This window comes from Nothoprocta perdicaria, unplaced genomic scaffold (genome assembly GCF_003342845.1).
Source record: "Nothoprocta perdicaria isolate Ctin4 unplaced genomic scaffold, notPer1 scaffold_42, whole genome shotgun sequence".
Classification (NCBI taxonomy): domain Eukaryota; kingdom Metazoa; phylum Chordata; class Aves; order Tinamiformes; family Tinamidae; genus Nothoprocta; species Nothoprocta perdicaria.
In genome coordinates, this window is record NW_020455666.1 from 4,239,421 (window position 1) to 4,252,812 (window position 13,392).

Consider the following 13,392-nt stretch of genomic DNA (forward strand, 5'->3'; position numbering starts at 1 on the left):
AAAATCCCAGAATCAGAGGGAAGGACACGCAAACCGAGATCCATGCTTCCCGCTGATTGCGCTGACCGCAGGCAGCCCCAGATGGGCTGTGTGTCTCCAAGGCCCCGCTGAGCCAGCGGGCTGGGGAACCACGGCTCACCCAGGCAGGATTAACCCRGGCTACAGCAGCAGAACGTGGTATCTGCCACTGCAGAACCCCCCRGGGCTTGGTGAACCCGCTAGAGACAGGCATAATTCTCATGACACYGACCGTTGTTGGAGTTAAATAGCAGCCTGCAGGGATAAAGGGTAATACAGTGCACATAAGGGTAGGGCAGGGAGCTTTAAATTCCATGAAAATAAAAAGGGTTACTAGCATCCCTGCAAAACCCAACTGCAGGAATAAAGCAGAGCCTGCCAAAGGCCAGACACTTCTGATAAATGCAGACCCATCTCTGCATTCCTTTCCTAAGAGGTAAGGCCAGAAGTCACAGCAGTCTGCATACCACTGGCCCTCCTGAAATCCAGTCCAGCAACTAACATATCTCACATACTCCATTTGCTTAAATCTAGACTCAGCTACTAAATCCTCCAGCAAGTATTCACTGTCTAAAAATAGAGGGCGGGAAAAAACTTAAAAGGAGGAGTCCAGACTTGAGCACTGCATCCTAATCTGGGGCAGATTCCAAAGCTCAGCGGGCAGCGGCTCAGCAGAACCGCTGGCTCTGAGGGGACCTTCACGGATCACCCAGCCTGGCACCCTGCTCAGGGCTGGGTGATCAGGTGCTCAGGACATCCTCTGATCTCTGGACCATCTCCAAAGCTGGAAGCTTCACATCCTCTTTAAGCAAAGGAAACATAATAAGGAAATCATTTATATGTAGTGTATTGATTTTGTGGTTAATTACATGTGTGCCTTCAGTTTTTATAGACTGCTCTGTAGCAATGTAAATACAACGGAGTCTGGAGCTGAACAACTCCACTGCTGGAATCGTTTCAAGTGACTTGAAATATGTGCCCTTAAACGTTTCCATGGCTGCTGAGGGATCTCTGRACGAAGTCAAATATGAGCAGTTTGAAAACATCCCAAATGCAGCTACAATTGAGCCAGTTGAGCACAAGCAGCCTCCTTTCCCAGGGATTACCCTGGATATTTTGGCTTCAGCCCACCTCAAAACAGCATCTGAATTGGTGCTGCTGTAGAGAGCATGGACAGCAGTCACAACCACAGAAAAGCACTACCTGCCCTTGAAATAAAAGCTACAAGAACTGCCTGTTGTGGCATTCCATGGGGCTGAAACAAAGCCATTAAGAGTGCCGGTGAGAAGTGCCAAGTGCGACACTGCAGACCCTCCCAGGGCACCCAGAATTGCCCAGCAAACACACACGCCAAGTTGCTACTGTGCAGTTTAAGTAACGGGCACCTCCGCGGCGGGTCCCACACGGAGAGCCCGACAGCGGGTGACAACSCGCAGCCTGCCAAGGGCCACCCACTTCCCACAGGCCAAACCAGCGCTCGAGCGAGGAGGGGCTCGAGCCCCTGAGCATCAGGCAACGACCCTGCTCTGCAATCACCTCCCGCTCTCGGCCACTGCCGAGCTTAGCTACCTTGCAGAGATGGCTGCTCTTGGAAGTTGGCCACTATTTGAAGATAATGGAGACAGCAGAGCCACTACGTGGTCTAGAYGTGACTTATCCTTGGACAGGACAGCGCTGCTTCCCTGCTAGCTGTGCTCGAGATGTAGTTGACCTGGCCAAGGCATGACCGGCTTGTCCATGTGGCCCTGCTATAACACAGCAAATAGAGAAATTATAATTTCACAGTTATTAATACGTGATATTACACCTGCAATATAAACAAGGTCTGCTCACACAACTCAAAGAGCAGTTACCCACAGTAACTGCTAACGTCCCAAGGAAAGCACAATGGGCTGTAATACAGTGCTGAGCACTAATCTTACATTTAAGATGTGTAAGATATTTAAATGTATTGTTTTACTCTAAAACTTCCTTCTTGAAGACCATTAARTAAAAAATTTAGCCTTAATCTGTAGAATAAAATGTCTTGCCCTCTTGTTTTCAGTATTTCAGACACTAAGAATTAAATCTCTCTCCTTGTTTTTTGCCTTATGAGTTTTATGCAAGTGACTCAGGCCTTTGGAACGTTAGAGAACGCTCCAACACAGCAAGACTACGCACAGAACAGAGCTAAGGACTGAGGGAACCTCCAACTCCAACAATACAACGGAAAATTGTTATGAAAAGGCAAAACAAAACAAAGCAGCTTATAAAAGTTATATAAACTGCTCTATCTGCTCYTCAGCTTCGGTTATTTCACAATCAACAACAACGCTAAAGCCTCAGAGGGTTAGAAAGGAACATATGACCCCAAAAGAACCAGAGAAGRAGGAGCTGGTCCGGGTTTGCTGGGCCAAGAAGCTGCAGTTTCTCCTTGCCAGGAAGGGGCTCAGATCAGTCAGGCTCCCACCACGTCACCCAGCTCCCAGGACCTCCACACCTTGGAGATTTCCCTTCCCTTTCAAGTCCAGTAACACTAAAACACATGGGTACAAAACCTTACAACACAGAAGGACAAGCAGGAAAGCGGGTGCRAGGGGGTAGACCTTCTTTTATCTTAAGAACTGGAAGAAATTGCAAGGCGGACCTCGATTTCCCAAAGGACACTTACTAAGCGAGGAGACTGAGTGCAGCAAGTGGAACATACTGAGAGAAACTTTGTAGGTCTWCTCTTAATGCTAGCAATAGCTAGCTATCTATGGGCATATCTAACACAGGAAATAAGGAACAAAAAATACAACTAGCTGCCTTCCACTGTAAGATATTCAATATACAATTATACTTTAATAGGTTTCAGTGAAATTTTAAAGATCTATATTGTGTTGGTTTTGTGTCATGAGAAAAACTGTTTTCCATGATTAGATTTGATGTATTCAGAGAGATTTCTTAATGCATGTTACCAAGGTCACACTAAATCAGCCAAGCCCATGCACACAACATGTAACTGCCTGCACTGTAGCAGGAACRCAATAGCGTGCACTAATGCACTGTGTTTGAGGGAACTGGATTAAAAATTGCATAAATAAGTTTCACTTRGAAAAATAATTTCTGGAATGTCAGGATGTACTTCATTTTTGGTGAATACAATAAGAATTAGCGACTCAATTTCTATAAAAAAAGAAGCCGAAGAAACTATTTTTAATAAAGTCCAGTAGGAAAACAAAATCTAAAATACCTTTCTTCCAGTTTATCCTTGCAAATTTAATTCAAGAACCTTAATATCCTCATTGATATTAAGGAAACTTTGGAATCTGCTGCTACAAGAGAACAGTTTTAAAGCTAAGTTAGAAGAGAAATGAGCTCCAGGTTTGGGCCATCTCCCGAAAGGGGGGCGTTCACCACCCTTCCAACTGGTTTAGATTTTCAACAGCTGTGTTCACAAAACAGCCATTCCCATTTCCTGCCTGTAAAACATTCCCGACTCGTTGGAAATAAGAGGAGGGAGGAGGAGAGGGAAAACAAAACAAATGCAAAACACAACAACATACAAGGAAAACCAAACCCCAGAGCGCGCCACATGTGCCGCCCGGCCAGGCGYGTGTCCGAGGGGCTCTCCGGAGTGCAATTCCCAGCAAGCGCTAGCACTAATTCTGCTGCCGCAAAGAGGTAGTTGCCATCCTGGACATGAGATTTCAGGAACTCTCTGTATTCCTCACTAGACTTCTCTGCTGGTTTTGGAAGAGCTGTGACTAAGGGTCCTTGAAAGCTGAAGCCCTAACGCACATGAAACTCAAAGCAGCCACAGAACCAGGAGCATCGTTTTGTGCGTGTTATTTGTTTAGATTAGGGGCTTCAGAGTATAAACATGAATGTCCTGAGCTTAGCTGCTCACTTAGCACTCTGTACACCCAAATACAAGATCTCTAATAGTCATGATACAGTTTGGAGTTATTTGGCATTTAAAATCCAACTGCTGAAGTCAAGGAATTCTTTTTGGGGAGGAAAATGTGGTGGGAGTTCAATTACTTCCTAGCATTTGTGGTTGCAAGGAGGAAGCAAATCAACCTCTCATTTTCTTCCATCTCTATCTTCACTCTAAAAAGTTGCAGTCATGACTCTCTTATAGGCACAATTCCCCATTTTTTTCTTTGTTCTTTTTTGACATTCAAGACCAGTGATATCTCAGTACATATAAAGCCAATGTTTTGGCTAGGAAAGCTTCCTGGCAGGCTAAAAATGCAGCTTCCKCTCTCTAGCACAGCTTTCCTAGGAAAGTAAGAGCACAGACCTCTATGGCCAGTACTGGTCTGGCACATGTCAGAACAGAAGCCCCTGATGTTTCCTGCAGCCTCCTCCCCAGTCGCCCCCCATCCCCACCCGGCTCTTCTCCGATCAAACTGTCACAGCTCCCGCAGAAGCCCTGGATGCTCCTGTCACAACCAAGCGCCCAGAAATCCGGGAGGTTTATTAGCTAGGACAAGCAAACTGCAAACCCTGCACTCAATGGCACTCACATGAGCTTTGCAGCTGGCTTTTCAGTGGCCTCCTACCCACCTGAAATGAATCTGATCATAAAAAAAGCCAAGAGGAAAGAGGTTTCTATATCCCAGCACAAGCAGAGTGAAAATTTCTTAAGTGTTTTAAGATTATTATGAATTATGAATTATTAAGATTATTATGAATTAAATGATTAATCAACACAAAAATAATCTGAGAGGTTTGGATTTTAAAAGAAAATTCTTATTATAAGTACGGAAGGAGAGAAATCAGGAGGCGACGCTAAAAATCCTGTAATGTATTGGCTGCTGCTGCTCTCTCCCGTGCCCGTCTTCTGCCTCCTGGTCAGTGAGGGACCTCCACACACCCACGCAGGCCGCCACGCCGAATTACCCTTCCTCAGCAAAGGGATTTTCCAATTTAACAAAATTTTCTGGTTTTCATGCACGTGAAGTTAACTCATTTACACTATTTAAATGCAGATTTAGGATAGCTACGCAGTGCACTAAAGATTTCACTTTCACATTAGACTTACTTGTTCTGTACACATAAGACAGATTCTTACATGACAGGACTCATTCATCTCGAAACCCCAGCAGCCATTGAAAGGGCAAAACAACCATCCCTGTTGTTGGGAAAGAGCCCATCGCACTGGCTGGAGAAGGCTGCACCAGGCATTCATTTCAGAGCACAAAGCTCATCGTGCTGTTGGAAAGGGTCAGCTCAGCGCCTTTTTCTGCGGCACACGGCCAGCACAAAGCCTCCTCAAGGGTATTGATGCCGCAGAAGGTGGACAAAGGCCGGCGTTTTCTTATACACTTCGTCACACTAAATATGTTGCTGTACTCAAAATGCAAATTCTTATTTCAACAAACTGCCTACCAGGCAGCTGGAGGACGTGGGAGAGTATCCCGGTCCTGGTGACAGAATGAAAACCATTACCAAACAKGTAAGTGGAGGGTTTGCAGTAAGGACTGTTTACGATTGAAGCTACATGAGGTAGAGAGGGTTGATTTCTATTTTTTTAAGTCACATGGCAGGGAAAGGTATTGGACCRGGGGAGTGGGGCAAGTGTCTCAAGTCAGTCCCCACTGTTACTGAGGATAGAGTTATTAAATGAATATAAATCAAGAGGAGAAGAAAGTTTGAAGAATGAAGAACTTGTTCTTAGAAAACARCTAAGAAAGCAAACCCCATTCCTCACTTCAAAAAGAGAATATCTGCGTTAAAATTGATTACCCGCTTTTAATGGTTGGGAATATTTGTTTTTARCCATTTCCTGGTTAAAAGCAAATGYTTTATGAACACATGAACCTGAACCAAATGGAATTGCTTGCACAGCTGCAAACCCTCAGCCACATCAACGCAGCGCTGAGATATGCTGGCTTAAACTGCGCAAAGAAAAGTTGAAGTCAGGAATACTGCTAAATGATTCCCATGAAATCAAAGATGAAAATATATTTAGAGGAGTGAGCTCTGGCAAAGCCATTTTTCTTTTTACAGTACGTACCCGGGCTGTGGGCACACGCTACATGAGCTTTCCCTCTGCTGCTCGCTGTCGCTTGGGAGCGGACAGCCCTTCCTACGAGAGGCGATGGGGAGGGCAGAGCGCCCTCTCCCAGTGGTGCAGAGCCACGGAATAACCGCAGTGCCGGTCGGAAGCGCCCCAGCCGAGCCGTGCTCCCTGCACTACCCCRGGCCGGGAGGCTGCGCGGCCGTGCACCGGCCAGGGCATGCGGCCCCGCCACCGTCACCACCACGGGTCCCCGGGCACAACCGGGGCTGCAGGAAACCCTCCTGCTCCACAGCCACGTGCTCCCTCAGCCCCCAAACAAACACCACCCCTCGAGGCTTTGAGAGCACAAAGGATTTTGACCTTGAAGGGGGCCTAGGATCTGGTGTAACGAGTTTTCTGTGTGCAGGAAGCGATAAACCCATTTGGCTTTGGCAGTGCCAAGGGCAGCACAGTCCGTACGTCGCTGGTCAGCTCGCATTGATAATGGAGAAATCAGCTCCTTGAGCCACCAAGTCAATACCCTTCTCAGCAGAGAAGCAGAACTCGTTCTGCTCCCCAGAGCYCGTTCCGTTCCACACTTGAGAGTCTGGATGGAAACATCGCTGCCCAATGCCGGGCACCTCAACTTCGTTTGGGTCCAAAACCCCAGGTTAGACAAAAGTCCAGAGCCCCAGAGCAGGCACAGGCACCTCCCTGCTAGGGACCATCTAGGCACCGCAGCTCCCTCCTTCCCCAGGGTGCTGCTGACAGACATTTGTGCCCTGTTCACAAGGCAGCTCACAGGCTCCAGCGGGCCCTTCCGCCGCCTCCTGCCTACAGGGCCAGCCTGTAACAAGTGCAGCTGCACATGATGGATTTCAGGTGGAGAAGGCAAAACTGGARAAAGGGGAATGGAAGTAAGAGGGAAGAAAAGAGCCAGAGGCAAGGGAAAGAATATTAAAAATTCACAATTTCACACCCATTRGACTTGAAGTTTCAGCTCTTCTCAGAAATGGAGGCTCCTCCGCTCATTAGGATGGCAGTTTATTTATGTCACTTCCCCTCTGCTAAGGTTTTGGGATCGGATTTCAAGCCCACGTTATATTCCTCTGTTGCTCGGTTACCAGGCCTGAACAAACAATTCCCTGCAGCCTGCCAAGAGCCGGGAGAGCAGAAACGAGTGCCTGGAGGATGAATCACCCTCTGGAAGTCATCTCACGGCCCCACACTGCTACAGATTAGTCACAACCCCAGCTACAGTAGAGAGAAAGAGGAAATGGCGAATCCATTAACTCTGCTGCAGCACACGGACCTGCTCGCTGCTACTCTCCTCTATGCACCATCCTCCTAGGAAAAACATGCACTTTTCCAGATCAGTAGAACTTTTTTTCCAGATTAGAAAAAAACACCACCAAATTCAAATGAATAATTTGAGTATTAACACCCCTGAAACTGCAGTTTGTGCCAGCAGATTTGTCCATTGCAGGTTTGAAGCGTAACTGGAAATGAGTGACATGGAGCGATCGTCACAGCAGTCACAAGAAAGCCCCCGTGCAACGAGCACGGGTGAACGTCGGGTGGAAACTTGCAGGTTTGGGGCAGGACACGCAGCTTGGGGATACACGAACCCACAGCAAGAACTGAAGCGTGGCCCAGCAGGAGCTCCCCAGGGTCCCTGCAGCCTCCCCAGGAGGTGCCCGTGGAAGGGCCCGGCTGCAGCCGCGCGACGGGGCCTTGGCAGGAGCCGCTCGCGTGGCCAAGAAGGCCCGCCAGGGTCCAGCAGCCRGAGCTCCGGGCTCAAGGCAGAGCCTCAAGGGGCTCGGGGCCGGCGCAGAGCCCCGCGGCCCGGCTGCCGTGCTCCGGGGCAGCCTGGCTGCTCCTCRGCGTGCAGACAACGGGACCCTGTGCGCACGGCGCAGGCTGCAGACCGCGCAGCCTGACCCCGGCTCTGCCRAGGTGCCGGTTCCACAGTGGAGCTGCGGCAGCACCAGCCTGCAGTGCCCCTCTCACCCCCCGTTTGCAGGGCCCTACACTCCTGCCAGGTGGTACCTGCACAGCCACACGTGGTGTTTGCGACCCGAATCAGGGGCAGGGAACTGACCTAGTTTAAACGACTGAGTGGAAAGTTTGGCTGGGCTCCAGGCGCAGTTCGGAGCGCCCTTCGGCAGGCACGGCGAGCACAGCACTGCCACCTGCACGGGGACAGGACAYGCAGAGCAGGGCTGCCAAATCCCAGTGCCCGGCCATCCCGAGGTCAGGCCAGCCTGGAAAACGGGAAACAAGCTCCCTAGGGCTTGCCCCACAGCCGGTGACAGACCTCAAGCTGGGATGGACACAAACAAGCACCACAAAACACAAGCTCAAAACCAAAAGCCACCCGAGTTGCCCAGGACACAGCTCTCAGAGGAGACTGCATTGACTTAAAGGAAACCTCTGCTCTGCAATTTGCTTTTTTAATAACTGAATTGCACTCTAAGGTACTTACTAACCACCCAAATATTTACTGAAATTCCACATATAACATATAGTGAATTTTATTGTGAGGGAAAAAACACAAGACGAAGATTTGGCAATTTTATGAGAAGAATCCCAAATCATACCTCCCTCAAAGCACATTACTCCTGATCTTTCAGAAGAGCAATCCAAGGAACACTCAGGAACTCTCTCAGGTTTCTATTTTTAGTACAATAGGAAAAACTGCARTGATTGAATTTTCAGGCTTTGCTTTCTTCAAAGTAAGGATATGCAAGAAAAGTACTTTTTCAAAAAAAACAGCAGCAAGTGCACATCCCACTGAAAATAAAATCAGATTAAAATTAAGCTGCTGTATTCTTAAAGTAAAACAAAACATTTTTCTTACACACCCTTCCCTTTCCTCTTCAGGCACGGGATGTAGATGTAATCTCACTTGCCAGCGAGGTTCTTCCCTTTATGCTTCCACTAGCAACCTATATTCTATCTGAATATTCAGAGGAACTTGCAGAGGTCTCTATAAGGCCTTCGGGATATTATTACTGATCATAACTATTTACTGTGATTAGATGGGAAGACCTAGTCAAGCAAGCACTGACCTACAGGCACAGAGGATTTAACTAACCCTTCTCTACCACTGACTTGTTTTGTGGCTATTCTCTGTGCAGAGTTCTCTTCTCCATGCCCTAATGTCCCTACACAAAATGAACACGACAGCATGTAAAACACTTTGGAAGTAGGTAGATTCCGCAAGGAAATTCACTGCTATTCCAATAAGTAGCCTGTGTGTCTGTGTACAATGCACACATCTTTCTCCCMACAGGAATGGGGATGATTTCCTTTTCACTTCTGATGCACACTGACAAAATGTTAAAACAGTCTGGATCAATATAGCAAATTAACTTGTGAATAGATAGGTAGGAGAATTACCCAAGGCAAACCTCCTGCCGGGATGGCAGATGCAGTGCCCTGCACTTCAGCACTGTATSCACACGCTCGCCACAAGGTCTCTGCGCCGGCCCGCACCTCTGCGCCCTGGGTGCCCCACTTCACCCGAGCGAGAAATGGGGCTGCCCAAGCTTTCACATKAACTTACAAGACCTATCCAGGAATTCTCCGTACAGTTCATGTCACAATAAAATCAATGCATGAGGAGCCTTAAAGATAAAAAGCAGAAACTAGAGCCATTGCCACCCTACAGAGCAATTAACTGTTGCACACAAGCTGTTCCTTTCTTTGCAAGCATTTCATGGTTGTTAGCAAAGCATATTTCATGTTACCTAAGGACTTGTTCTCCTTTTTTCCTTTGTCTCTTCCCTTCAAAAAAAAAAAAAAAAAACAAAACAAAACAAAAAAAAAAAAAAAACTCAATGTTCAATACTTTGCAGTAGTTTGGTCATCACATGTGCACCCAGACACACAGTTATCTCTAAAACCTTCTCACTGTGTGCCAGGTTTTATAAACCGAGTGCCTTTGATGCTTCAAGATGCTGAATGAAAGGGAAAAAATAGGAGAATTAAAAAGAAAAGAATTAAAAAGACTGCAGTGCAGATAAATTTAATGGAGAATGGGAAAAAAAAAGAAAGCAGCAGCCACTACTTTTATCATCTCTTTTCTCTGTTTTCTCAAATGTTTTTTTCCTTTTTCTTCTTTAAAATCCATATACAAAGAAGGCTTTGGCATTAGTTGTGATTTACTGACACATACTTTAAGGAAAGGCACTCTCTCCTCACRTAGTTTTACATTAGTGCAAAAATAAATAATTCATAATACGATCAAGCCCATGTTTTCAGAGGGGTTTAAAATATGAGTCTTCCACCACCAATGCCACCTGAACAGCTAATCGGAAAGCAGTTTTGAACAGCAGCCAACGTCATATCTGCACTAACAGCTCCCTGGAAATCTAACTGACATCTCAAATGCACCTCAGAAGTGCTGAGTAAAGCAGATAACCCCTTTCTCGAGCTGCCATGCCAAGCCGCATTCTTCCAAAATCATCAAGGACGTCAATAACTGAATCCCCAGACAGCCACTTTTGTAGGAGACATCAAGGAGATGATCCTACATATCCTGCCCTTAAGTATAGAAGGGCTAACTTGATCATGTAGCCCTATAATTTATATGGTAGCTCTGTTGCAGACAGCTGCTTCAGAATGACTTCCTAGCTGAAAGCAGCCTACAAAGACACCTCATTACTTCAAATGCAAGAAGATACACATAAATATACCTATATGTATATGTATATGTATAACATTATGTATTTCACTGCAAGAAAGCCAGTAACTTACAAGGGAAAAAAAAAATGTTTCTGTTTTGACTMTAATATTTAACAAACAAATAGGATTCATTTTACAAAAGCAAGAGTGTGATGAAAACAACAACTTCATCTACCTGCAACTCAAACTTAAATCTTTACTTCTTCCAAATGAAATGATAGAGAAGCACAGACCACTGTAAGGACCCAAGCCATTGGTGACCATACCAGAGGACAAACCCAGCAAGGAGCCCGCAGTTCTCACAGACCCTGAGGAGAGGTTGACGTGAAGCCTCAGTGCGAGGACTGGAAGACCCGAACTGCAAACACGAGGTGCACGGAGACACCTCTACAGACCAGGGCGCAGCTCTGAGGACGTCGGCCGCTCACTGAACTGTGGGGGTTAAGGCCATGGGATCCTAACACAGCCTTTGGAGACAGGTGCCTTGGAATCAGACAAAAAGCTCTTGACACTGCAACAGCTGTAGCAGAAAAGCCCTCGTTGCAACAAAGAATCAATACAACCAACTATCAATGCATCTTTCCATGCTCAGAGCCCATCCTGTAGGAATGGGCCATGAGAGAGGCCATGTTTCATTATAACATGAAACAAATTTAAGGATATCCACGCTTAACACAGCTGCCAGCAGGACAGGAGACTTGGCTATTTGCTTGCACAGCATTCAGCACAAAGCGAGAGTTAAAAGCCTGAAACTGCTTCAAAAGCTCAGATATAGTCAAATTAAGCAGCAAGAGATGCCCCTTTTCGAAACAGATATTCCACCACCRATTCCATTACAAACTTTAGCAACCCAAGGTGGAATTCTTTCCAACTGGAGCTTGACATGTGGCAAGTCTTGTATGCAAAACACAAGTTGTGTCTTCTAGATGTGCCTGGGAAAAGCAAGGGTTGCATGAACTGCAAGGAAGATCAGTCCCTGYGAGAACATGCTTCACACATCTGCTAAAGGTTTAGCAGATCTAACCAAGAGCAGATCCATCCACAGCATCCCAAACACACCAGAGGAGCAGCGTTTTCCCTGGGAAGGCTCAAGGGCACAGTCCTCACGCTGTTCCCAGAATTTCCTGCCTCCCAGGTTCTGACTTCATCACCACAGGACATGGACAGACACAAAGCAAATCCTTCAGATTAACAAAAGCAAACACGAGTGAATCAGTACTGCTCCTACCCTTTTCATTTTTCAGTCTCTCTCTGAGGAGAGGCTGCATTCTAGGGAAGGCTTCTGCACCTGAAGGACAAAGCCTGCAGCGCCCAGGSACCCGCAGCGGGGCCGGGACCAGCAGCGCCGCCTCCTCTCCCACCTCAGCACTCGTCCAGTCAGACCGGGCCAGTCCCGCCACCCGAGGCAGCCCCGTTCCCCCATCCCACACAGCGAGGAGCCTTAAAGATGTTTCTTTCCCTTAAGCTCCCACTCTGTGACTATCTCCTCCTTTCCAAGCTGTCCTCTAACACCTTCACTGATATTTCTATTGTTGTGAGTCAGTTTCAAGTGGCTTTAGTTTCACAGGCACATCAAATTAAATTGCATTTAGTTAATAAGGGTACAGCTATTTAATTCAAATAATTAACTTCTTTTGGTTAWGCTGGTTTAACATAATAAAAGCAGAAAGGCTCCATTTACCAGTGCAGAAGACACGCAGCATGCAGGAAGYGAGGAGGCTCCTGGGCTTGGGTGAAACCTTACCAAGCCCCTGGGGAGAGTTTATTTGCCTCGGGAAATGGATCCAGCGTGAACAGCACCACAAAGCCCCAAATCTATTTCGAATTGAAATGAACCACCCAAACACCCCCCGACACAGCTCACACTGGTTGGGTTCATCCACACCCGTCCACATCGGGAGCCAAGGCRGATCTTTTACAACATGGCAAGGCCTCGGGCTGCTCAAAAATCAGCACAGGGCTCTCCCGCATGGAAACAGGCACCAAAATAGCTGTGGGCACAAGCAGATGAGCACGGTCTGGTGGGATGTGCTATTCTATGCATGGCAGGGGATCAGCTACTCCATCATCACCACAGCTGACACCAGCCTGGATATCCTGGCATTGTTAGTGTCACCCTGTGCATCAGCTCTTCCCAAGGAAGCTCTTTCCCAGCAATCCAGACGGGATCTCCCAGGAGAAGGGCTTCTGCACCCGTGGACCCAGCAAGCAGCATCCCCGCGGCAGAGCTCGCGCTGCCGGCTCGTTACCCGGGATGGGAGCCCTCCCTCGGAGGGGCAGGGGCTCGCTCCGGAGCCAAGCTCTGCCAGGCGCGCCGCTCCGCTCCGCTCCGCTGCGCGCGGGGCAGCTCCGCGGGCCGCGCGCGGCCCGCCGCCCCGCGGGGCTCCCCGGGCCCAGGGCCGCCCTCCGCGGTGCCACCCCGCGGCCGCGCCGCCGCCGGCAGCACGGGGCCTGCCGGGACCCCCCGCGCTCACCTCCTTGAGCTGCTCCATCTCGGTGCGGATGGTCTCGTACTCCAGCTCCAGCTCCTCGTACTGCTGCTTCAGCTGCTGCTTCTCCTCCAGCACGGCCAGCCCGTACTCCGCCGCCTGGATCTTCTCGCGGGTGGTCTCGCCCAGCTCCTGGAAGAGCCGCTTGATCTCGCCGCGCAGCCACTCGGGCTCGGACTCCATCACCAGCTTGGCGTACTCCTCCTCCTCCATGGCCAGCGACAT

General features: G+C 48.2%; 1 protein-coding gene across 1 annotated transcript in view; it reads right to left on the reverse strand.

The window, feature by feature from the left end:
• BICD2 (BICD cargo adaptor 2) overlaps positions 1-13,392 on the reverse strand; it is a 52,116-nt gene extending 38,724 nt beyond the window's left edge. Inside the window, exon 1 of the mRNA XM_026046005.1 lies at positions 13,153-13,392. Coding sequence (XP_025901790.1) covers positions 13,153-13,392 — 240 coding nt within the window. The remainder of the gene's footprint in view (positions 1-13,152) is intronic.